The sequence below is a fragment of the Simochromis diagramma genome, unplaced genomic scaffold (genome assembly GCF_900408965.1).
Source record: "Simochromis diagramma unplaced genomic scaffold, fSimDia1.1 OVJJ01000487.1, whole genome shotgun sequence".
Taxonomy (NCBI): domain Eukaryota; kingdom Metazoa; phylum Chordata; class Actinopteri; order Cichliformes; family Cichlidae; genus Simochromis; species Simochromis diagramma.
In genome coordinates, this window is record NW_024387305.1 from 7,106,375 (window position 1) to 7,129,079 (window position 22,705).

Consider the following 22,705-nt stretch of genomic DNA (forward strand, 5'->3'; position numbering starts at 1 on the left):
CTATGTGGTTGTCCATAAAGACCATTTGTAATTTTGAAACTAATCATTAATAAAGTGGGATGCAAAAGTTTGGGCAATCTTGTTAATAGTCATTATTTTCCTGTATAAATCGTTGGTTGTTACAATGTTGTACTTGTTCCTCTGCACGAATGCCTTAGTGGATTTTGAGCAGTGTTTTGGGTCGTTGTCTTGTTGAAAGATCCAGCCCCGGCGCAGCTTCAGCTTTGTCACTGATTCCTGGACAATGGGTTCCAGAATCTGCTGATACTGAGTGGAATCCATGTGTACCTCAACTTTGACAAGATTCCCAGTCCCAGCACTGGCCACACAGCCCCACAGCATGATGGAACCACCACCATATTTTACTGTAGGTAGCAGGTTTTTCTTGGAATGCTGTGTTCTTTTTCCTCCATGCATAACGCCCCTTGTTATGCCCAAATAACTCAATTTTAGTTTCATCAGTCCACAGCACCTTATTCCAGAATGAAGCTGGCTTGTCCAAATGTGCTTTAGCAAACCTCAAGCGGCTCTGTTTGTGCTGTGGGTGGAAAAGGCTTCCTCTGCATCACTCTCGCATGCAGCATCTCCTTGTGTAAAGTGCGCCAAACGATGGTTGAACGATGCACAGTGACTCCATCTGCTGCAAGGTGATGTTGTAGGTCTTTGGTGCTGGTCTGTGGGTTGACTGACTGTTCTCACCATTCGTCGCTTCTGTCTATCCGAGATTTCTTGGTCTGCCACTTCGAGCCTTAACTTGAACTGAGCCTGTGGTCTCCCATTTTCTCAACATGTTCCTAACTGTGGAAACAGACAGCTGAAATCTCTGAGACAGCTTTCTGTATCCTTCCCCTAAACAATCTTTGTCTTCAGGTCATTTGAGAGTTGTTTTGAGACCCCCATGTTGCTACTCTTCAGAGAAAATTAAAAGAGGAGAGAAACTTACAATTGACACCATTAAATCCTCTTTCTTATTATTGGGTTCACCTGTGTATGTAGGTCAGGGGTCACTGAGCTTACCAAGCCAATTTAAGTTCCAATAATTAGTTCTAAAGGTTTTGGAATCAATAAAATGACAACAGTGCCCAAATTTATGCACCTGCCTGATTTTGTTTAAACAATTATTGCACACTTTCTGTAAATCCAATAAACTTCATTTCACTTCTCAAATATCACTGTGTGTGTGTCTCCTATATGATATATTTAACTGGCACTTTGTATTGTAACAACCAACGATTTATACAGGAAAATAATGACTATTAACAAGGTTGCCCAAACCTTTGCATCCCACTGTAATTATTACCAACAAAGCCTCCTAAAGCACGGCCAGCTTCGAGGTGTAAAAGGATGGTAGTGAGATCATTTCAGATTAGGAATTTTTCATGGTGTTTTGATGTTTATCTATTATTGTAGGGTCTTTACATAAAATTGAATTGATTTGGTGGTACACAAATAAAACTGAATTGAATTCAGCTGAGTGATTATGGGTGTTAATTTTACATTAACTCTAATTTTAGACCAATAAAAAATTGATAGTCCTTGATGTGTGTCAGTCAGAATCATTATTGTATTTGTTCCCTGATTCGCAAGAGAACAATCTGAAAGAAGCGGTATTCTGATTCCCTGGGATAGAGTTAAGGTTAGAGTTGGGATTGGGGTTAATAACTATACACATTAACAGTAAAAGCTCAACAAGTAATTGCAGTTTACATATTAACAACGGTTTTCTGGAGAAAAAGAAGTTCCAGTGAGGTTTGCAAGTGTGATGAGCAGTAGCTATGCAGCACTATCTTTCTAAGGTTCACTAACGTTGCAGCTAACTGTTGGCACACACTGGCTGCTGAAATGTGACAATCATGAAAATATCTTTGATCAGTGGCATCAATCCAATCAGTCTGGTGTTACCAACATGAAAGTTTCCATAAATAGATATACCATAATCATCAAAATATGATCTTTTTATACATTTTGAAAATGTTGCATAATACTTGGAAAAGTTGTATCAAACTGGATGCATGTGCATGTGGATGTTTGCATGTTCTGTGCTTTAGGTCATTCATTGCCTGTCAGGTTGTGGCATGTGGATAAATAATGCCCCATCTCTTCCTCCTGGAAGTATTTTTAGAGGTGATTTGCCTTTTTGAAATCCAGAGTTACAGAAATGACCTTCAAATAAAGCTTCCTCATTTCAGTTCTGTTTGACATTGTGAAAAAAGTCAAGTTCCTGCTGTTTCTTCACTTTTTTTTGCCATGAATATTTTGTGTTCTTTCTTTGTCTTGATTTGTGGTCTTTGAGGTTGTTCTTTGTTAGGACTAGTCTCTGATTTTGTTTTATTTTAGTTTTTTTTTTACCTTTGACAGTAGAGAGATAATCTACCAAACACTCCAATCAGGGTTGGTAACAGTTATAGTACACTGAATGTAATCTGGTCCTTAGCACGTCTTAAAATTCGGCAAATGCAACCTCAGATGAAGTATACACCATGAAATATCACACCGTGATGCAGAAGCAGGCCTGTGAAAAACTAATCATACTCTACTGCTTCTATAAGTATTAACGATTAGTAACAGTCAGGAGCTATTAATAAAATTGACATGATGGAGTGATCATTATTAATGTGAACTGTTAGGTGTTAAAGTTAATGACAGTACAATTAGAGCTAGAATGATCAAGTAAAGACTGTCTGGAAAGGTTGCCAGGAGAAAGCCTCTTCTTAAAATACATGGCAGCATGGCTTGGGTTTGCAAAGTTGCATTTGAAAAAACCACAAGACTTCTGAAACAATGTCCTTTGGACAGACCAAAACCAAGTGGAATAATCCACAGAATCACATTTGCCAGAAACTAAACACAGCATATCAGAACAAACACCTTATATACCAACCGTCAGGGCTCATGATATGGGCTTTTTCTGCAGCCATAAGACCTGAGCGCTTTGCAGACACTGAAGTCCTCTATATACTCAAACCCATGCTGAAGTTTTTATACTGTGTATAACCCTCAGTTTTAACTTGATTTACAAAGTCTGAGTGCCACAAAGTAAAAGCACATCATTGCACAGCAGTGGTTTGTATTATGGCTCGATACAAAGCTCAGTTTTTCCGTGACTAATAATAGTGACCATGGTAATTTTTCTGAAATAAATCTATTATTGTGATGAAAATCTGAACAGGTCCAATCTGCATTTCTAAAGAAAACTAGCATGTTTAGAAATGCTATGTTGAAAATGTCTTGCTCTATTAAAAAAGCACTTAGGAAAGATTCGACAAAAATGTTATTGGGGGGCGTGCTAGTAATTTTGTCCTCATTGGTAGCTCAGTACGTAAAGTGGCAAAATACAATGAATCTGCCAGAAGATAAAACGGAATAAAATAAATTTCTGCATTAAAACCTAAATAACAAAACTGCTTGAAATTGTTATGAGGAGACTGGTGTTCTTCAGGTGCTGCTAACCTGATGGGTGTACACATCTGTACTTGCTTTAAACATCCATGGATAAAATCACCACTTATACTGCAGGTCATGTAAAAGCTTTCTCCCTTTTAGTTTAGCTAGTGTCAGTTGGGTGTGTCTGAGCGGACACATCATTTACAAGGAAATTGAATTCTCTGTATCAGCTGCATGTTTTGCTAAGCCTGTGCTATAACAGTGTGATGGTGAAATACTATAAGGTTTTCCATGTGCTTTGCAAGAGTCTGCTATTTGAGCAGCAGGTTTCACAGCATTGCAACATTACAAGGCTGGTGCTAACCTGACTTTAGGTTCTTTTCTCTGCTCTGTCACTCCAGATGGTACGTGACAGTTCTGTCCCTACTACGTTTTTGTGCCATCTTCAACTGATCTTTGACATCAACTGATAAGGAATGAGAAAAAAACCCAAAGCATGTGTACTACTGACAATAGAAAACCAAAATAAGCTTGCGTCAAGTTGCACCAAGTACTGATAATATAGCGTTTTGTGTACTTTAGGGCATGTGTACCGTGTAAAGTGGCACGTTTTCCATTTGATCAACACATTACCACGGCAGTATGAAAAATATTATATAAAAAGGTGTGACTGTGGAATATCAGGCTATTTTAAAATAAATATTTTTAAGTGAAATCCAATCTAATAGTTATGCGATATTTTATGATACATAATCTTTAGTTATAAAGCACTTTTTTTAAAAACACAATTTTGACAAAGTGCTATACAAATCACCAAAACACTACACAAAAAATCAGCAACAACAACAGTGATAAAAATACTACTGTAAATAAAAGCTAAGAGTGCACCACTCTCATTCGGATTTAAAAGCCAAAGAATAAAAAAGAGTTTTAAGATATATTTTAAAAAGAGGTAACAAGGGGGCTGGGCAGGAGATCATTCCACAATTTGCGAGTGAAAAGGCTCGATCACTGGTTTTTCAGAATTGTGTTAAAGATTCCACTTTACCGTCGCTGAAAGCATTAACGTGGCTGCCTTAGCCTGATGAAGTTGACTGCTACAACAAAACGCGAGAATTTCTTCCAGGACTGAGCTGAACAAAGGCAGTTCACTCCCCTGGTGATGAGTGTACTTTTACTGTTTCTTGAGTGCTTTTGAGTTACTGAACACTGTTTGAAGTATATAACATTTTTATAATTTCTCCAGTATGAAAGCAAGCAGAACTGAAGAATGAAAAAAAAAAATACACAACAGAGATTTATATATTCAGATTAATATTATTATGTAATGTGGAACACATGTTTGACAAAATATCTGCAAAACTGTAAATGTAAAGTTAAAGGTTTAATGAAGAAGAGAAGGAAATGAGCTAAATACAACTGTTATGACACAGTGAACGGAAGCTGTTTCCAAGGTTGCTCAATCTGAATTCTTTGTGGGTTTTAGAGGTCAAAGACTTCAGAAATAGTTAGAAATCCTCCATCCATCATTTTCAACAATAGAAGATGAGACTATGAATACAGGAAACAACAGAGAGCTATTACTGTAAGTCTGTAAGTTATGTAAGTTTGCTTTCAAACCAGTTTGTCTGTAATCAAAAGTTTAGATTTGTGACCAGGACAGCCTGGAGAACAATACTGAAGTCTACTTAAAAGAAATCTCATCTAAGAGAGTTCAAGCTGAGCTGAAGAATAAAACTGGTCACACCAAATATTGTGTTTCAACAACATCAGAACTCTATAAACTTTGACTTTGCCTTATATACTTAGATTTACTTATGTATCTTTTAACAATATACCTGCACCTATTTTTCATAGCAAAACATAAAGAACTAATTGGTGGCTTTAAGATATTTGCACATTACTGTATATTTGTGACATAATGGTGAATGCTCATGTTAAACATGGCCAAAGACTGAGGATGGTGTATGTAAAACTAATCACTGCCAGGCTTCAGTTTTTGTGTGTGAGTAGATATCCCCAATATGGAAGTTTGTGAGCACAACTTCACTCATCTGCTGTTCAAACCTTCTGTTTGTAAGTTACTGCTGTACGATGCTGCAAATGTTGCCAATACCAATGCAGACACTTTGAACCTATAAAGGCAGCTTACGTAGGGCAGAGCAGTGTGTCATGGATTATCAGATGAATCGTCATCAATTTGTAAATTCAGGACATATTTTAATGATCACCAAAGTACTGTGATTTTTACTTTCCACAATAATTAGTTAATACAACAAAAAACATCTTTTTGATTTTCGGGTATTTTGTAACTGGCTTTTTGGAGACCCGGAATTTAAATGTGCCAGTCTAAAAAGCCCTTGGGGTCAACTTTAACACAATTCAGTGGGCCACATAATTAACTTTGAGATTAGAAACTTCATTACCTTTTATTTCTTAAATTTTTTCACAAACAACATTTCAATGCATCAACGAAACCACACATCAATATGAACAAGCTGTCATCCTTCCCTGGCTGTTACTTATCTAAGCTTTCCCTTTTTTTCACTCACATGTCATTCCTGTGCATTGTCCTTCCAGCGCGCACTGTCACGTCATCTTTTGCTGACTTTGGGATGTTTCCTATTCCACAGCCTGTGCATGTTCAGACAGTGCTCGTGACAGCCTGCGGAGCGCCCCCTGATGTTGGGGGAACTCCTCACATACGCGGTGCAAGATGGTGCTGATGGCATGCAAGCGGTCCGTCTGCCTCTGCAGGGCGGCTTCCACGGATTCGGGGGTGGACAGTGCTCGATAGCTGCCTTCACACACTGTACGCAACCTCTTGGCCCGACTCTGCAGAGCCACTAGGTGTCCTAGGTTCTAGAGAGAGGGAGCGATAATGACAGAGTAATGACATATTAATCAAACAATGAGTAGTTATATTTTATTCCTGATAGGTCGGATAAGTGTGAGTATTTTCCAGGAGTGGAAACTGTGATGAGCAAGTTCTGTGTACGTGACCCAAAGAAAAACAAGTTAAACATTCTCACCACACCTTCATTAAGTTGTGCAATGGTGACAGTTTCACTTCCCATTAGACATTTGTATTGACACATACCGGGTATCATTGTTCCTTTAACAATGAAAAGTGCATCGGATTAGAAGCCAATGAAAAGTGGATCACACCCTCACTGTACATGCAACCCAGTGCAATTCAGAAGAATAACAATTTTAAAGTACAATCACATTATTCACATTCACAGTCTGTGACCCTTACCCTTTCTTTGGTATCCTGAAGATTAACAAAGTCAGAGTCGAGGATGTAACTGGTGCTGCACAGTTCTGTGAGATGAGTCTTCCTCTGCGCGATCCTGTCTCTCAAACTCTCCTTCTGTTTTTGTAGCTCCCCAATCACCTGCTCATACTCTACCACTTGCTGAAGACAAATCCTGCATGTAAGATAAATGCTCAACCTGCTCCAAGCACAAATGAATTAATGTTCCGTCAGCCTCTTTTACCTTGTGTGCTTCCCGGATCTTGCGCTGTAGGCCCTGTATAGAGAGGCTCAGGTCACCCTGTGTAGCCTGTTTGAGGGAGTTCCTCATCATGGCCTCCTTGCGCAAGACGATGGTTTCCCTTCTCGCCACTGTTGCTTCGCTTTCCCTCAGCAGGCATTCCCGTTGCCTCATTAGCTGGCTGAGTCGCACCTGCACAGACACAAACACACTTTGGGTAGAATTCACAAACATTAATCACCCTAAGAGCAAATTGTTATCCAGCATTCTTACAACTTAGTTTTACGACTTTCAAGACAATTTTAAAAATATCTATAAATCTAAACCAAAGAGTAAAACCATGAAATGTGGATTATTAAATATTAAGTCTCTCTCCTCCAAGTCTCTGTTAGTACATGACTTAATAATTGATCAACAAATCGATTTACTCTGCCTTACAGAAACCTGGTTGCAGCAGGATGATTATGTTAGTTTAAATGAATCAGCACCCCTGAGTCATTCTAACTACCAGAAATCTCGAAGCACAGGCCGAGGGGGCGGTGTGGCAGCAATTTATCACAACAGCCTATTAATCAACGAAAGACCCAGACAGACTTTTAATTCATTTGAAAGCCTGATGCTTTCAAATGAATTAGGACCAATTCTGTTTACATTATACATGCTTCCCCTAGGCAGTATCATTAGAAGACATAGCATACATTTTTACTGCTATGCAGATGACATGCAGCTCTATCTATCCATGAAGCCAGATAACACACACCAATTAGTTAAACTGCAGGAATGTCTTAAAGACATAAAGACCTGGATGGGCGCATATATTAAACAAATATGTAAGACTGCTTTCTTCCATTTAGGCAACATCTCTAAAATTAGAAATATCCTGTCTCAGAGTGACGCTGAAAAACGAGTTCATGCATTTATTACTTCTAGGCTGGACTACTGTAATTCATTATTATCAGAAGTCCTAAAAACTCGCTGAAAAGCCTTCAGCTAATCCAAAATGCTGCAGCAAGAGTCCTGACAGGGACAAGAAAGAGTGAGCATATTTATCCTGTATTGGCTTCCTTTCATTGGCTTCCTGTTAAATCCAGAATTGAATTAATTGTCTGTTGGGTTTTTCTCTGTATCTAGTATTGTACGCTATCTACTGTACAATATAAAGCGCCTTGAGGCGACTGTTGTTGTGATTTGGCGCTATATATGTAAAATTGAATTGAATTGAAGTCCAAACCAAGCATCAGAATGGGAAAGAAATGTGATTTAAATGACTTTGAACACGACAGTGAGTTCACTACCCTCAAACAGCATCTACAGATTTAATCTAAAAGAGCACCTTTGGGTTGTGGTAGAACGGGATCATAGATGTGCAGCTGGCAAATCTGCAGCACCTGTGTGATCCTATCATGTTGATGTGAACCAAAGACTCTGACAAATGTTTCTAGATTCAAAAAATTGAAGCAGTTCTGAAGGCAAAAAGGAGCAATACAATCAAAAATATTTGTATTTGTTGGGTCTATTAAAAATATTTGAACAAATCTGCCTCCTAATGTGATCCCAGTGTTAGTCCTATCAAAACTGAGTTTGCACTGAGTTAAAGTGTCTATACTTTAATTTTGCAGTTATACATTGTTTGCATCAGTAGTTCATAATGAGAAAGCAAATGAGCCATAAGATCTAACACATTTACAAAAAGCCTCAATAAGATGTATGTTTGCAGCTTTCATATCTTCCTTCACCTTGTCTCTTACAAGCAGGCACTGATTTATATTCTGAATATAATCTGAATATATCAGTATTATGTGCTGTAATCAGACACCAAGCTGACAGATTTATCTGCTTCTATAGAGAAAATAACATGACTGTGAGTTTGGAGGAGCTTGAGATAATTTTTTCCCCGAGGAGGTACGAGAAATAAAAAGACTGAGCTGTTAGTTTTCACATCCGACTGGACCTGGAGCCCTTTTTTTGTCTCAGATACCTTTTTTTGATGGAAACTCCTTATATATAAAATTACCCTTGCTTAGAGGTTTAACAGCCTTGAAACTATGACTGATAAAAGTGTCCACAATATAGTTCAATCTTCCTTTACAGTGATACCCATGTTGAGCAGTTAATGCTTAATTAGATCCTGCTGATGAAATCATTTTAATGTTAAAGATTGTTCAGGTAATGAGTAAACTGGAAACAAATAAGACTATGTTTACTATTCATTCATTATTCATTTCTGATCATATAATTGAGCTTTTAATATTTATTCCATCTAAAGAAGAACTGAGACTGAACTGTGGGTTAGGAGAATCGTTACACCACTACTGATGCTGTAAAGTCATATCCACATGTTGTTTCTATTCTTTAAGTTGTAAATTGGAAAATTTGCTGAACTTCATGCCTGATACATGAGCTTTTGAGGCTTTTTCCCTTGAAAACTAAAAAAACATTGCACAATACATTTGTAAGCAATAAATTATAAAAAAAAATTGCTGGATGCAAATTAAAACTTATATTAGCAAACTTATATTTATTTAATAAAATAAATTGTCAAAAGGTTCAATAAACAGTGAATTTTCCCAAAAAATTAATTCAAGGGTCAAAGTGATCGAATGCATTTCAAATAAAGCATATCGCACTCTTATGTGTTTATGCATTGTACATAAACAGCATATTTGCACATGGCAGGCTAAGGCTAAAATGTAGATGGCAAATCAGCCTTATAGTCTGTCTGTAATCGTACTGTGTTTACCTCCATACGATGTATTTCAGCTTTCATCGTGTGGCTTTCTCCCTGCCCCACATCCATAGCTGAACGCATCTCTTTTACAAGCTGTGTCTTCTTCTCCCACAGCATGATTTGCCGCCTGTATGCCACACGTGCCAAAGAAAAAGAGAAAATACACACACACGCACAACAAAGTACACTATTCCATTAAAAATCAAAGTGTTTCTCTGAGTATGTGATTCTTCCGGAAATAACTCTGCATATTTAATAAAGCCCTGCAAAATTTTACCTTCATACTATGAATATGTTTCAAGTTAGAGGCATTTGAGTTACATGGAGCTGGGTTGAAATTTAAAAGATTAGTCGACTAGTCTCGATTACGTCGACTATCAAAATCGCTGACGACTAATTTAATAGTCAATGCGTTGTTTGAAGCTTTGTAAGATCCTGAAAGATGCATGAATAAGTAGTAGGACTTAAGAGTTGAGAGAGAGATTTAAGAGATTTAAGAGTTGATTAGCAAATCAACTCAATAATAAATAAATTGAATATGTTTAAGTCAGAAGAAACAAGGACAAAAAGAAAGTGACTGACTCAGCTTCCACCAGACTGTTGAGGAGCCTCTCCTTTTCCTCCTGCGTCTTCTCGACTTTCATCTGCATCTTAACGGCCTCCCTCTCTGCATCCTGGTCACATTGTTTTACATAAAGTTATATATTAATATAAAACAGAAGAAAAGAAGAAAATATAAAATGACGAAACCCGCCTGTCATGCCTTAAGTCTGTGAATGAAATCTGTCTCCATCACGGCGTTCTCCTGCTGCAGAGCCTGGCTCAGTTGTCCTTTCTTGCTGAGCAGCATGTTGAGCTTCAGCTGATCACGCTTCAGCATCTTTGAGCTCTTCTCCAGCTCAGCCTCCTCGCGGTGCTCTGATTCTATCTGACCTGAAAGGGTTAGAGTTGGTGTGAGAATGAAGTGGAGATAGTAGCATAGTAGCATACAGGTTGTGACTTGGACAGGATATGCAGCATGTGCGTCCTGCATACTCTCAAAGTAGAGTTTCGTCTGTTGCCATCCTGTGTACTCTGCCTGCAGTTTGAGCAGCTCCTTGCTGTTGGCTTCTATCGTTTGGGTCAGTCCCATCAGAATCCCCTGTCGCTTCATCCAAAGCTGCTGGTCGCTCTTTATATTTGCTGCCAGCTCCTCAATCTGAGCTATTATTGACTGTATCTTGATGTGCAGAGGACCGAGGTCATCATGCTGCAAATGCAGGAAAAATAAATTAAAGCTGGCAGCCTCGTTTTTGAAAACAATTCAAAATGACACTGAATTATTTTCATTCACTTTCTACTTTTAAAAGCATAATTGATCAATTGAGAAGTTCGAACTTGGCTCACGATTTCCTTCCATCCCGGATTTTAAAGGATGGGTTCGATGTAATTGGCACTGAAACCACAGCACTGAAACGGCATTGCTGAGGGTTTTCAATGATCTTCAAGGATTCTGCCCTTAATTGGTTAAAAAACTGATACATGCCTTTGTGACCTCCAGATTAGATTATTGTAACTCGCTCTACTCTGGACTCCAACTCGCTCACCTCCAACGATTACAGCTCGTTCAGAATGCTGCGGCTCGTCTCCTAACCGGAACTAGAAAGTTTGCCTCTATTATTCCAGTGCTCTCTGACTTACATTGGCTGCTTATTAAATTTCGTATTGATTTTAAAGTTCTGCTGCTTACTTGCCTCACACTCCTCATCCTCCCTGGGAGAGTCTATGCCAGGGTGCTGGAGAGGAGAGTCTGTCCGTTAGTCGAACCTTGGATACAGGAGGAACAATGCGGTTTTCGTGCTGGTCGTGGAACACTGGATCAGCTCTTTATCCTCTCGAGAATACTTGAGGGTGCATGGGAGTTTGCCCAACCAGTCTGCATGTGTTTTGTGGACTTGGAGAAGGCATTCGACCACGTCCCTCGAGGGGTCCTGTGGGCGGTGCTGGACAGACACCCCATAGACACCTATGGGGTGTCTGTCCCATTGCTACGGGTCATTTAGTCCTTATACAACCGATGCAACAGCTTGGTCCGCATAGCCGGCAATAAGTCGGACTCGTTCCTGGTGGGTGATGGGCTCCGACAGGGCTGCCCTTTGTCACCGATTCTGTTCATAATTTTTATGGACAGAATTTCTAGGCATAGCCAAGTGCTGGAAGGCTTTCACTTGGGTGGTCTCAGGATTTCATCTCTGCTTTTTGCAGATGATGTGGTCCTGTTGGCTTCATCGGGTGATGGCCTCCAGCTCACCTTGGAATGGAGTGTGAGATCGACAGACAATTGGTGCAGCGGCTGAAGCGATACGCACGCTGTACCGGTCTGTTGTGGTGAAGAGAGAGCTGAGTGTAAAAGCAAAGCTCTCAATTTATCGGTTGATCTACGCCCCTCCCCTCACGAGGTGAGGGGTAGTGACCGAAAGAACGAGATCGCGAATACAAGCGGCAGAAATGGGCTTCCTCCGAAGGGTGGCTGGCCTCTCCCTTAGAGATAGGGTGAGAAGTTCGGCATTTGAGAGGGGCTCAGAGTAGAGCCGCTGCTCCTCCACATCAGAAAGGAGCCAGTTGAGGTGGTTCGGGCATCTGACAAGGATGCCTCCTGGGCGCCTCCTGGGTGAGGTTTTCCAGGCATGTCCCACGGGGAGGAGGTCCGGGGGCAGACCCAGGACACGCTGGAGATATTATATCTCTCGGCTGGCCTGGGAATGCCTTGGTGTTCCCCCGGACAAGCTGGAGGAGGTGGCTGGGGAGAGGGAGGTCTGGGTTTCTCTGCTTGGGCTGCTGCCCCTATGACCCGGCTCCGGATAAGTGGAAGAAAATGGATGGATGCTTACTTTGAAATGCCTAAACAACCTTGCCCATGACTATCTCATCGACCTTCTCAGTCTCTATGCTCTCAGCCATTCTTTACGATCATCTGGTCAGTTACTTCTGGCCCAGCCCAGGCACCGTCTGAAGACTAGGGGTGATCGTGCTTTTGCCTCTGTAGCATCAAACCTCTGGAATAGTCTTCCTGCTAGCATTTGTGCCTCTGACTCCATCCAATACTTTAAAGCACGCTTGAAAACTTACCTATTCAACCTGGCTTTTCCAACTCACTAATTCTCACCGCTCCTTAATTGCTGTATCGCTACTCATTTCTCTGGATAATCATGATTTCTCCCTATCTCTACTTACTAATGTGTTTGTTTGTTTCTCTGTTTTCTCTATTTGACCTTGTTTTAATCACTTACTGTTCAGTGCAATTATTTACCGTTATTCCTTACTGTGAAGCACTTTGGTGTACCCCCTGGTTTTCAATGTGCTATATATATAAAATTGCATTTTATTCTATTGTATTTATTTATGATCTTAGTAACAAGAAACCACAGCTTCCCCACAGCCACTCACCCCAGTGGTGGCCGCTATTTGAGAAATCTTCGTGTTGTATCCGATGATCGTTGACTGCTTCTGCTCGATGACTCTAACAGATGAAGTAAGCTTAGCCTCAATGGCTGTGATTAACTTGTTGTACTTTGTGATCTCCTGATCAAGGGCCTCCTGAGTCAGGGCCAGGCTGTCCACTCGCTGGCTGACCAGCTGGCTCTCCAGCTTCACCACCAACACCTCCTCCTCTGACTGCTTCAACTGGTACATCTAAAGGGGGGAAAGGAATGATGAGAAGCACATAAATCTAATATCTTCACATATTTGTTTTATTCTCTACACATTTTACAAAGAAAAAAAGCTAGGAATCAAAATGAAAAATGTAATCCTGTCACGTAAAAGCATGAACAAAAAACGTTAAAATTAGTAAAATAATAATACTGAAATTGAATAAAGCTAATTTGGCAATATATGAATAAATTGCATTCAAATCTCTATGGCTCTATAGTGTACATTAACCTTTATACATGTACTTATTTAACACCTGTTACTACTACTACTACTGTTACTAATCCTGTAGAGCTGTTGTTACTTGCATTATTCTGTCATTTCAAACCAAAAGACTTCATCAGTTGCTTGTGAATTCTCTCTCTTTCTTTATCTATAACGTGATACTGCTGGAGTGTGTCTTTCACTAAAACAAGCCCAAGCCAAAGACCTGGACAATATGTAGGGTATAGTGAATAACACTCTTATGATAATACTAGAGATATCAAAGAAAGGGGATTTATTGTGAATGGTTTGAAGAGTGTTATCATAAGAGTGTTATGACAGTCTAAGCATTTTCAATACTTTCCTGCTTTTAGTTACCTTCTCTTTTTTGAGTCTGGATATCTTCTCAGTGAGCAGTTGGGAGTACTTGGCAGCGTTGTTGTGGAGGAGCTTATGCTGCATGGAGCTCATGATGTTGTTTTCCAGCTCCAGCCGTGCAGAACTCTCTTTCTCCAGCTGCTTACTCTGATCGTTCACTTGAGCCTGGAGTGACCCAAATTCCTGGAGAAATTAAGGGTGAGATTAAAAAAAGACAAAAACAAAATCAGACAGTGTAATGTTTCTAACCTTGTACCACGACTGCTCTCTGGCCAAACACTGACCTTTGAGAGTCTAGCGAGGGTTCGCTCTGTCTCCTGCAGAGTGAGGAGGAATGTGCTGTAGTGGGCCTGCAGGGCCTCTTGCTGAGCCTGCTTGTCACTGATGAGCTTTCTGGTAGTGGTGCAGTCCATTTGAGACCAATTCAGCTGCAGTGTCAGTATCTCATTTTGCTCCTGCTCTGCATTGATGGACTTCTTGTAGCCATCAATGTCCTTGTCCAGCAAGATCACCTGGTGCTTGGTTTCACTGAGAAGAACAGAAAAAAAATGAATGGCTGCTCACTTTTTGTTCTGTGTTACTTTTGAATAAAAAATCAAATAAGGGTTAATATTATCATTGAGTGTTCTAAAAATACATTTTTTATAGACATCTGTCATTTTCTATAGACATGTTTAGAGCACTGTCATCATTTGTTACATGTACACTTGAAGCGCATTAGCACCTTTAACGTTTACTCAGTAGGACATGAATCAGAAACAGCTTCCCACATCCATCAGTCTCACCGGATGACTTCCTGCATCGCACCGAAGGCCTCGTCTCGTCTCCTCAACCCCATGAGGCAGCTGCTCCACTGCTGCAGCAGCTGTTTACGGGCCACCAACAGTGACTCCATCTCCATCTCAGCCTGCACAAAGATGTAAAAATGAATGACTGATGTTGTTTGACGACTGCCATAATCAGAGAATTCTTATTTCGTTCATGATTTACATGAACGAGACAAAAACATAACCTGTTTGTCTTTTTCTCTCATCCAAATATTTTTGTGTTGACTGTATCCATGTACATCATTAAATCAACTAGTAAGATACACCCACCAGCCACTTCATCAGTTACAGGTAGTTCAGGTTGGACAAACTTGCCTTCAAAACAGCCTTTTTTTTAAATTGTGGCACAGATTCACAGATGCTCTGTTGGACGGAGATGTGGTGACTGCTGGAGGCCATCTGACTACAGTGAACTCATTGTCATGGTCAAGAGTCCAGTTTGAGATGTTCTGAGTTTTGTGACATGGTTCAAGATCCTGTTGGAAGTAGCCATTAGAAGATGGGTAATATGTGGTTGTGGTCATAAAGGAATGAGCACCAACAAGAGTCAGGTAGGTGTGGTATTTCATCAGTGCTCAGTCGATATTGAAGGATCAAAGGTGTGCCAATAAAATATCCCCCACACCATTACACCAGCACCATCCTGAACAGCTGATACTGTGTGAATTGCCTCCACTTCCTGTTCTTATCTGAAGGGAGATTCACCCTTAGTGATTTTCTGCAGTTGTATCCCATCTGCTTCAAATCATGCCTTCAGAGGTGCTCTTTCTGCATACTTTGGTTCTAGCAAGTGTTTATTTGGCTTACTGTTGTCTTCCTATCAGCTCAAAGAAGTCTGTGTCATGATCCTGGGTCTTATGACCCAGCGGTTTGAATTTTTGTGTTTTGTTATTTTGTATTATGGTTTGAGTCCACCTTGTTAGTTTAACGTTTTAGTCCCTAGGTTGTTATGTTTAGCTATTGGTTGTCAGATTTCCTTGTGTAATTGCTCCTACGTCTCCCTCTGTATATTTGTGTTTATATAATTCTGAGCTCCTGTGCGTTGTTTCCCCTCGTGTTTTGTCCCATGTTTCCCCTGCCCATGATGTCAGTCCTCTCTCCGCACTCTCTCTCCCCTCCTGTCTGTGTCTCTATGTTCTTCCTGTGTTATGTTTAAGGTCTGCACCTTGGGTTAGTATTTTCAGTTCCGTATCCTCCCTGTCTTGTTATGCGTAATTGTCCTCAGCTGTGCTCCCATATGTTCCCACCTCACTCATTACCTTCTGTATATTTATGTCAGAATCACCCTCTGTTCCATGTCGCGTCGTCCCTCATAGCTGTGTGTGATTCTCGCTGTGTCTTCTTGTGCATATTATAATTAGTTTTTCCCAGTTTAGTTTCGTATTGTCGTATCGCCTGTTTCCCAGCAATAAAGCTGTGCTTTCGAGTTTACTCCCCGTGAGTTTGCATTTGGGTCCTCTCCTGCCTGCACACAGCCGAAACATGACAGTCTGGCCATTATCCTCTGATCTGTGGCATCAAACAATTTGTCTCAGATAACTGCTGCTCACAACTGCTGCTTCTCCTGGTTGTGCAGTATATCAGCAGTTTAAAAAAAAAAGACTGTCTCATGTGCTCCAACAACCATGCCACGTTCAAGGTCACTATCTCACTAGCTCACTATTTTGCTTTATGTCCAAAAAAGGTGTGGTGGGCTACTAATTCTTGTTAAAGCTGCAGGGATAAAGTGCTCATCTCTTCATGTAAAGATGCAGCATATAACCTTTTATGGCACAGCAGTTACCTCTGAGAGAGCCTCTTTGGCTGTCTGTGTCTCCTCTGCGTGAGCACTGGTTTTGGACTCATACATGGCTATCTGCTGCGTCAGCCTGTCCAACTCCTTTGTTAGTCGCTCCACATATAAATCCTGATGTAACAGATGAGTATTTTCGCTAAGTTAAAATTATGTTGATATACCAGATAGTGTATATATTGACAAATACAATCAAATCGTAATAATTTGCATGTGAGTGTCTACCTGCTTTAATTTCTGGTCTTCTGCCTGGGTCTTCTCAGCTCTCGCTTTGCGTCTAGCATTATTCATGGTTTTGACTTCAGAGCGCAGACCTTCACTGACTCCTTGGATGAAGATGAGATACTGTGTCATGCTGTCTAACTGTGCCTGTAGCTGGGACTCTGAGGGAGGACAGAGGAGAGAGCATAAACATAATGGCTCAAATCATAATTTCAGAAACATGAACAGATACAGATGTTGCCTTTCTGTTGCTCAAACAGTATTACATAGGCCCAACAAAGGCTGCTTTTAAAAGGGAAGGATGAAAAAATTATAAAATCTGTTTACATTTATTTTAACTTCTTAACTTGCGCCATTGAACTTTTAGGGTTTCACATCCACCAGATTCTCACTTATACTAACATAAAGCCAAATGCATAAAAAAGAGTTGATCTTAAAGCTTCAGCTTTCTGGCTGAAACGTGTAAACCTAAGGGGTGAATATAAAGAAGTTGCATAAAGTGGAATCCTAATGTAATTGAATTTCACAGCATTTTATTTAATTTTACTGCAGACAATCATAAGTAGTACGAGTGAACTCACAGTGGAAAACAACCCCAAACAGAGAATGAAGCTTGATTCGGATGGAGGATAATAGTAGCAATAAAGTTCTCTTTAAAAAAAAAAAAAACGTAATCGTAATGTGGTCATTGGGACAGACATCAAGAGTCATATAAAATCAAAACTAATCCTGGATCAGCACAAAGACACAACCTCTAAATGACAGTCCAGGCTCACCATTGGCTCTGGCTTCGCAGACCTTTCTGGTCATGCTGGAATGTTGACTCTTTATCTCCTCCAGCTGGTTCAGAACCTGCTGGTGTTTGGTTTCGGCTTGTGTCTTGGTCTCATGGAGGTCATGCAGCCTGTTCTGCTGTCTGACCAGATGCTCCTGAATCCTGAAGACCTCCACACCTAATTCCTGATTGTGGCTAGCATCATCCTTCGCAACTGCATGCTGATGGAGGAGGAGAGCAGTTAGAAATCACAGAAAAATCAATAATTCTAGACGATAACCGACTTTATACATGCTTTTATGTTGGGTACTAAAATGGGTTTCCTTCATCCAGGACAAAGCCTGGTATAAAAGTACTGGTTCTACTTATTAGTGGTTGCCGGTTGGAACTGGAACTGAAAAAGATTTTATTGTATTTGTAACTTATTTCCAACACTGTAACCCTTTTGGGGACCTTTAAAAAATAAATCTGTGACCTTCAAACATTAGTCATTATGTGAACATTATGTGAACCCATTATGTGAACATATTCAGATAATGAGGGGAACTCTTAAAATGTTTTATACAAAGTGCTTTAAATTTCAACTCATTACATATGAAATATACTGTACTATAAATCAATATTCGCTATATATACCATACATGACATTTAATATATTGTGTTTGTCATCATTACCCATTTGAGTGATGAAGGCCTCACACCTTAACCCTGCAACAAGTGTTTTTCTTGGAAAGGTAAACAGTTTGTGGGTGTTGCATCTTTCCTAAACACCTGTCTTATGTAATACAGAAGATGTGAAGTCTTCTGCAGTTGCCATACAGTTCTACAGCACCATCTTCTGGACATTTAAATAGAAAAGTTGCATTTGTTTGTATAGAAACTAGCTTGTTTGCTCCTGCATGTGTGAATCAGTGTATTAACTGAGCAAAGATGGAGAGAGTTTTTGGTCAGAGAAGTGGCCGACCTTTTCCCTCAGTGTCTGGTTAATCCTCTCCAGCTGTTTTCCAAGCTGGATTGTCAGAGCAGCTTGTTGTCTTCTGACCACGGGCTGCCAACAGATTAAATATAGTATCAGTAACGTCCCAGTGGAAGACAAAGATATGTAGTATTAATGCTTCACATCCATCATAATTCAATGTTCTTTCTGATGAGCACTAAGACAAAAATCTATTCATTATTTAGTAAACACTGGTCGTGTAAAGATTAAAGGTGAAGCTACAAACATGCTCAGGATCAAGAATGATCAACTCCTCTTCCTCATCTTCTGGCAGTGGCTCATGATCCTCCATCTCCTCCGATGTGTGTGAACGGTGAGCCATCTGAGCAATATCCTCTTGCACTGAAATACAGTGAAAGGCATCATTTAACCAAAAAATAAATAATCATGTAAAAAGGGTACATATTGCTATAGAATATATAGAAGTAAATCCCACAGAGGATTAATGTGGGACTTACTTAAATTTGTGGCCGCAGGGAAGTTTTCATCCACTACAGTGAGGTCATGGTAACGATGGGCAGCAGGGCTCTCTGGCTGTGGCAGTGACTGAGCCTGTGAGTCCGGAGACAAACATGAAGCATGAATAGAGCTCCTTAATAGCTGCTGTGATTTAGACATTGAGAACTGTTAGACTGAAGATGTCAAACATGAACCTGCCCACCAAAGGGGCCAATCTGGCTGAGTGAGTGGTTTTGCAAAATGTAAATTTGCAAAGAAGGAGGACACACTTCTTTAAGAATGGATCCTGTCATGAGAGTCCAAACTGCTGATTCCATTTGAGCCAAATGACTAACACTACTGCAATATTTTGTGCATCCAACAGTTAAGACTGTGAGTGCAGCAGCACAGCACCTGGCCAAACATCCAAACTGCATCAGTGTTCAATGACCTGTTGCTAAAATAGCAACAAAGTAAGGAAACAAAACCACAGCAGATGCACATCTCAAACCTCTTTGTAATGTGAGGCAGTCGCTCCACTGTCTTCTTCAGCGTCGTCACTTCCATCCTGCAGGTTGGGATCTGTCTCATTTCGGGGGGAGCTTTCCTCCCTTCCATCGTCATCTCCTGGGTTCTGCATTGGACCTAAAACTTCACATGAAGATTTATATTTTCTCCAGGTGACTAATATGTGTATTTGCCCCAAATGTCAAAGAATAATGGTGAGAGAGAGGGCTTTTGAGAAATTTTCCGACTTTTTTCTTAGCAATGCTGAAAATATAAGAGCAAATGTTTTAACTTGTGGCGCTAATCCCTTCTTTATTAGTCAGCTATTGCCACGTTTGAAGATTCTGAACATGTTTTCTTTTCTCAGATGTCATATGACATGTTTCACTTCTATAACAGATGTCCTGCCTGCCATCTTGGTTTTTGATTTAATAGGCTGTGGTGTTCTCTCAATTATAAATGCAAAACTGCCAAACAGTAGTCCAGTCATTCTTAAAGAAACAAAATTTGGAAGTGGATGTCTGGAGTCTTTTGGCTAAACAATATCTATGAAATCTTTTAATCAGGTTTCAGGGTTTTTCCACAGTGTTAAATCTTCTCTCTTGAAACTGAAAAATTATATTCTAGTTGATACCTGTTCAGGTGGTTGTTCAGTTTTAGTTCTGCTGGACTTGAGTGCTGCCTTTGACACCCCATGACTTACACACTCATGACTTACTCTTTGAGTGCTGTGTTGGAGTCAAGTTTTGACTCTTAAATGGTTTAAATCTAATATTAAACTCAGAAATTTCTAGTTAGCACTGGATAATACACTTCTGCACCAGCATTATCACATCTACAGGTACACAGGGGTCAATTTTTTTTCTATGTCCACGCTCCCTCATGGTCAAATTATTTGTCAAAATAGCATCAGTCTAGATTTTGCAGCCTATTTTACCCTTGAATCGTGGAAATGTTATATAAGACTGCTCAATGAGTTTTGGATATAAAAAATACAGTGTCCTACGGTTTCTTACACTTAAATGAGTGCAAAACAGAGGTCATATTGTTGTGTGTTGCCCTTCCACTAAGGTCCATATAGGTCTGCTTCCCTACCCTATGGAATCAGGGTGGGTCCTTCGTAATTAATAAATAATAATGATCAGAAACAATCATTATCTCTGTCAGTGCGCCCCAGGGCAGCTGTGGCTACAATGTAGCTTGCCATCACCAGTGTGTGTATGTGTGTGTGTGAATGGGTGGATGACTGAATGTAGTGTAAAGCGCTTTGGGGTCCTTAGGGACTAAGTAAAAGCGCTATACAAATACAGGCCATTTGCCGTTTTTCATTATACATAATGAAATTAAATTAGCAAATACATTGCACTCATTATTGATTTTTACAATTTCATGTGTTGACCAGAACTCACCTTATATATTCAAGTTTTTCTGAGCCTACTTGAAAATGAATAAAATATCAAGTGGAAATCTGAAGATTTCCGGGCTGGGCTTATGGGTAACAAATACCTTCCTTGTATTTAAAATCAGCTATGTTTCTGTATTCTTGCTAGCTTCGCGCTAAGTCCTCAACAATAGAGAGGGTTTGTGAGGATCACAGTATAATAACTGTCAACCTGACTTTGGCTCTTTAATAGTCAAAAGAACAATTTACAGTTTGCGTACCAATACCATCGTACTATATCGTACCAATGATATAATTTAATTTTGCATTTAGGATACAACTTACCACGGTAGCGTTACGGGTACAGTCGATAAAGGTTACTAGGCAACCGTAAACTTCCGTAGCTGGCGCCTGCGCAGTCTCAGTCAGACATCAGTCGCTGTGGAGTTTTAACACACAGGCAGCACGTAGGATGTACGCGCTTATTTACGACCGCTTACAGAATAAAAGTCATTTCTAGGAGTTACTGACATGTTCAAAGCTAATTTCTTAATGCTGTGGTAACATTTTATCTCCAGCCAACAACTGTGAGAGGCCTGGAGGAGCCTGTAAGAGAGTAGACAAATGTTTAGATGCAATTTGTGGCCTCATTTTGGGCAGTGATCTTTGTTTTGATAACCACATAAATACGGTTTAAATACTGCTTTCTATCACTTAAAGATTATATCTAGGACTATAAAATTCCTTTCTCAAACTGACTATGAGATGCATTCATCTCATTCATGGGTTTAAGTTGGTTATATTATTGCAGCACTATTTGAAGGACCAAATCATCAGCACAACATCTCTGGCTTATTTGAAATGCAGCAGGCAGAATCCGTACAGGTAGATGGAAATTTGACCTCATTAACTTAGTTTTGAAGTTACTTCACTGGCTCCCAGTGCTATATAGCTATACACACACACACACACACACACACACACACACACACTCTTCTATTAGTTCACAAAGCTCTCAATGGTTTGGCCACCCAGTATGTCTCTGACTTGCTGACTGTCAAAAACCCAGACTGGGTCTTTTAACTGTTCTCAGAATCAAATCTCAGTCTGTTGAGGGTGCTTTCAGTTTTCTGGAACAAGCAGCCTGCTGACTTGAGATCAAAAACAGACTCAAAACCTTTTTGTTCACACAGGTCTAGAGTCAATAAGTGTTGTTGTTTCGCTTTTTTCTGTCTTTAATGTCTTCAGTTTCCACGTTAAGCACATTCAGTCTCATGTATAAAATGTCTTGTATAAGTAAAATTGCCAGAAGGAGAAAAGAAAGGAATAGGGAAGAAGTATTCAGTGAATCAATTCCACTTCCTGTCAGTTATGATCATAATGAATTACAGTAGTCCAGCCTAGAAGTAATAAATGCATGAACTAGTTTTTCAGCGTCACTCTAAGACAGAATATTTCTAAATTTAGTGATGCTGTGCAAATGGAAGAAAACAGTCCTATATATTTGTTTAATATGTGCATTGAAACATATCAGTCTCTTGATGGCACCAGTTATAAAACAGTATGTAAGGACTGGAAAAGTTACATCACAACTAAAACTTCCAGACGTGAAAGAAAACGATGAAGCTCTTGAGTTCTTTACCTATAATACCTTTAGGTACAATAAAGAGATGATGGCTTGTTACAGCTCCAACTATAAGCTTTAATAAAAATCAATGTGATTTAAGTGATGAAATGAGCCCAACATCAAATTATTATTATTCTATTATGAAAACAAGACCCACTGCTAGAGAAGATAAACTAAGCATTTGCAACCCAAATTGTGAGAAAGCAAAAAACAACAATAAAAAGCTTTGACAAGATTTATTTTGCTCTATAAATAAGG

At 39.8% G+C, this 22,705-nt stretch overlaps 1 protein-coding gene and 1 long non-coding RNA gene across 2 annotated transcripts in view; one reads left to right on the forward strand and one right to left on the reverse strand.

Annotated features, from left to right (window-relative positions):
• Positions 1 to 9,162, forward strand: part of LOC120716954 — an 18,150-nt gene extending 8,988 nt beyond the window's left edge. Inside the window, exon 3 of the long non-coding RNA XR_005692064.1 lies at positions 9,151 to 9,162. This is a non-coding gene — a long non-coding RNA (uncharacterized LOC120716954). The remainder of the gene's footprint in view (positions 1 to 9,150) is intronic.
• Positions 4,756 to 22,547, reverse strand: ccdc40 (coiled-coil domain containing 40). The gene is made up of 20 exons (XM_040004687.1): positions 21,807 to 22,547; positions 21,166 to 21,772; positions 19,444 to 19,583; positions 18,953 to 19,046; positions 18,721 to 18,836; positions 18,462 to 18,545; positions 17,499 to 17,718; positions 16,726 to 16,883; positions 16,492 to 16,614; positions 14,667 to 14,788; positions 14,166 to 14,409; positions 13,882 to 14,064; positions 13,036 to 13,281; positions 10,645 to 10,858; positions 10,373 to 10,542; positions 10,192 to 10,283; positions 9,622 to 9,736; positions 6,885 to 7,073; positions 6,644 to 6,802; positions 4,756 to 6,246 (listed from the first exon to the last, which is right to left on the reverse strand). Exons 3-20 carry the CDS (start codon positions 19,570 to 19,572, stop codon positions 6,007 to 6,009), a joined length of 2,898 nt encoding a protein of 965 aa, XP_039860621.1. The 5' UTR covers positions 19,573 to 19,583; positions 21,166 to 21,772; positions 21,807 to 22,547; the 3' UTR covers positions 4,756 to 6,006.
• Between the last annotated feature and the right edge of the window lie 158 nt (positions 22,548 to 22,705).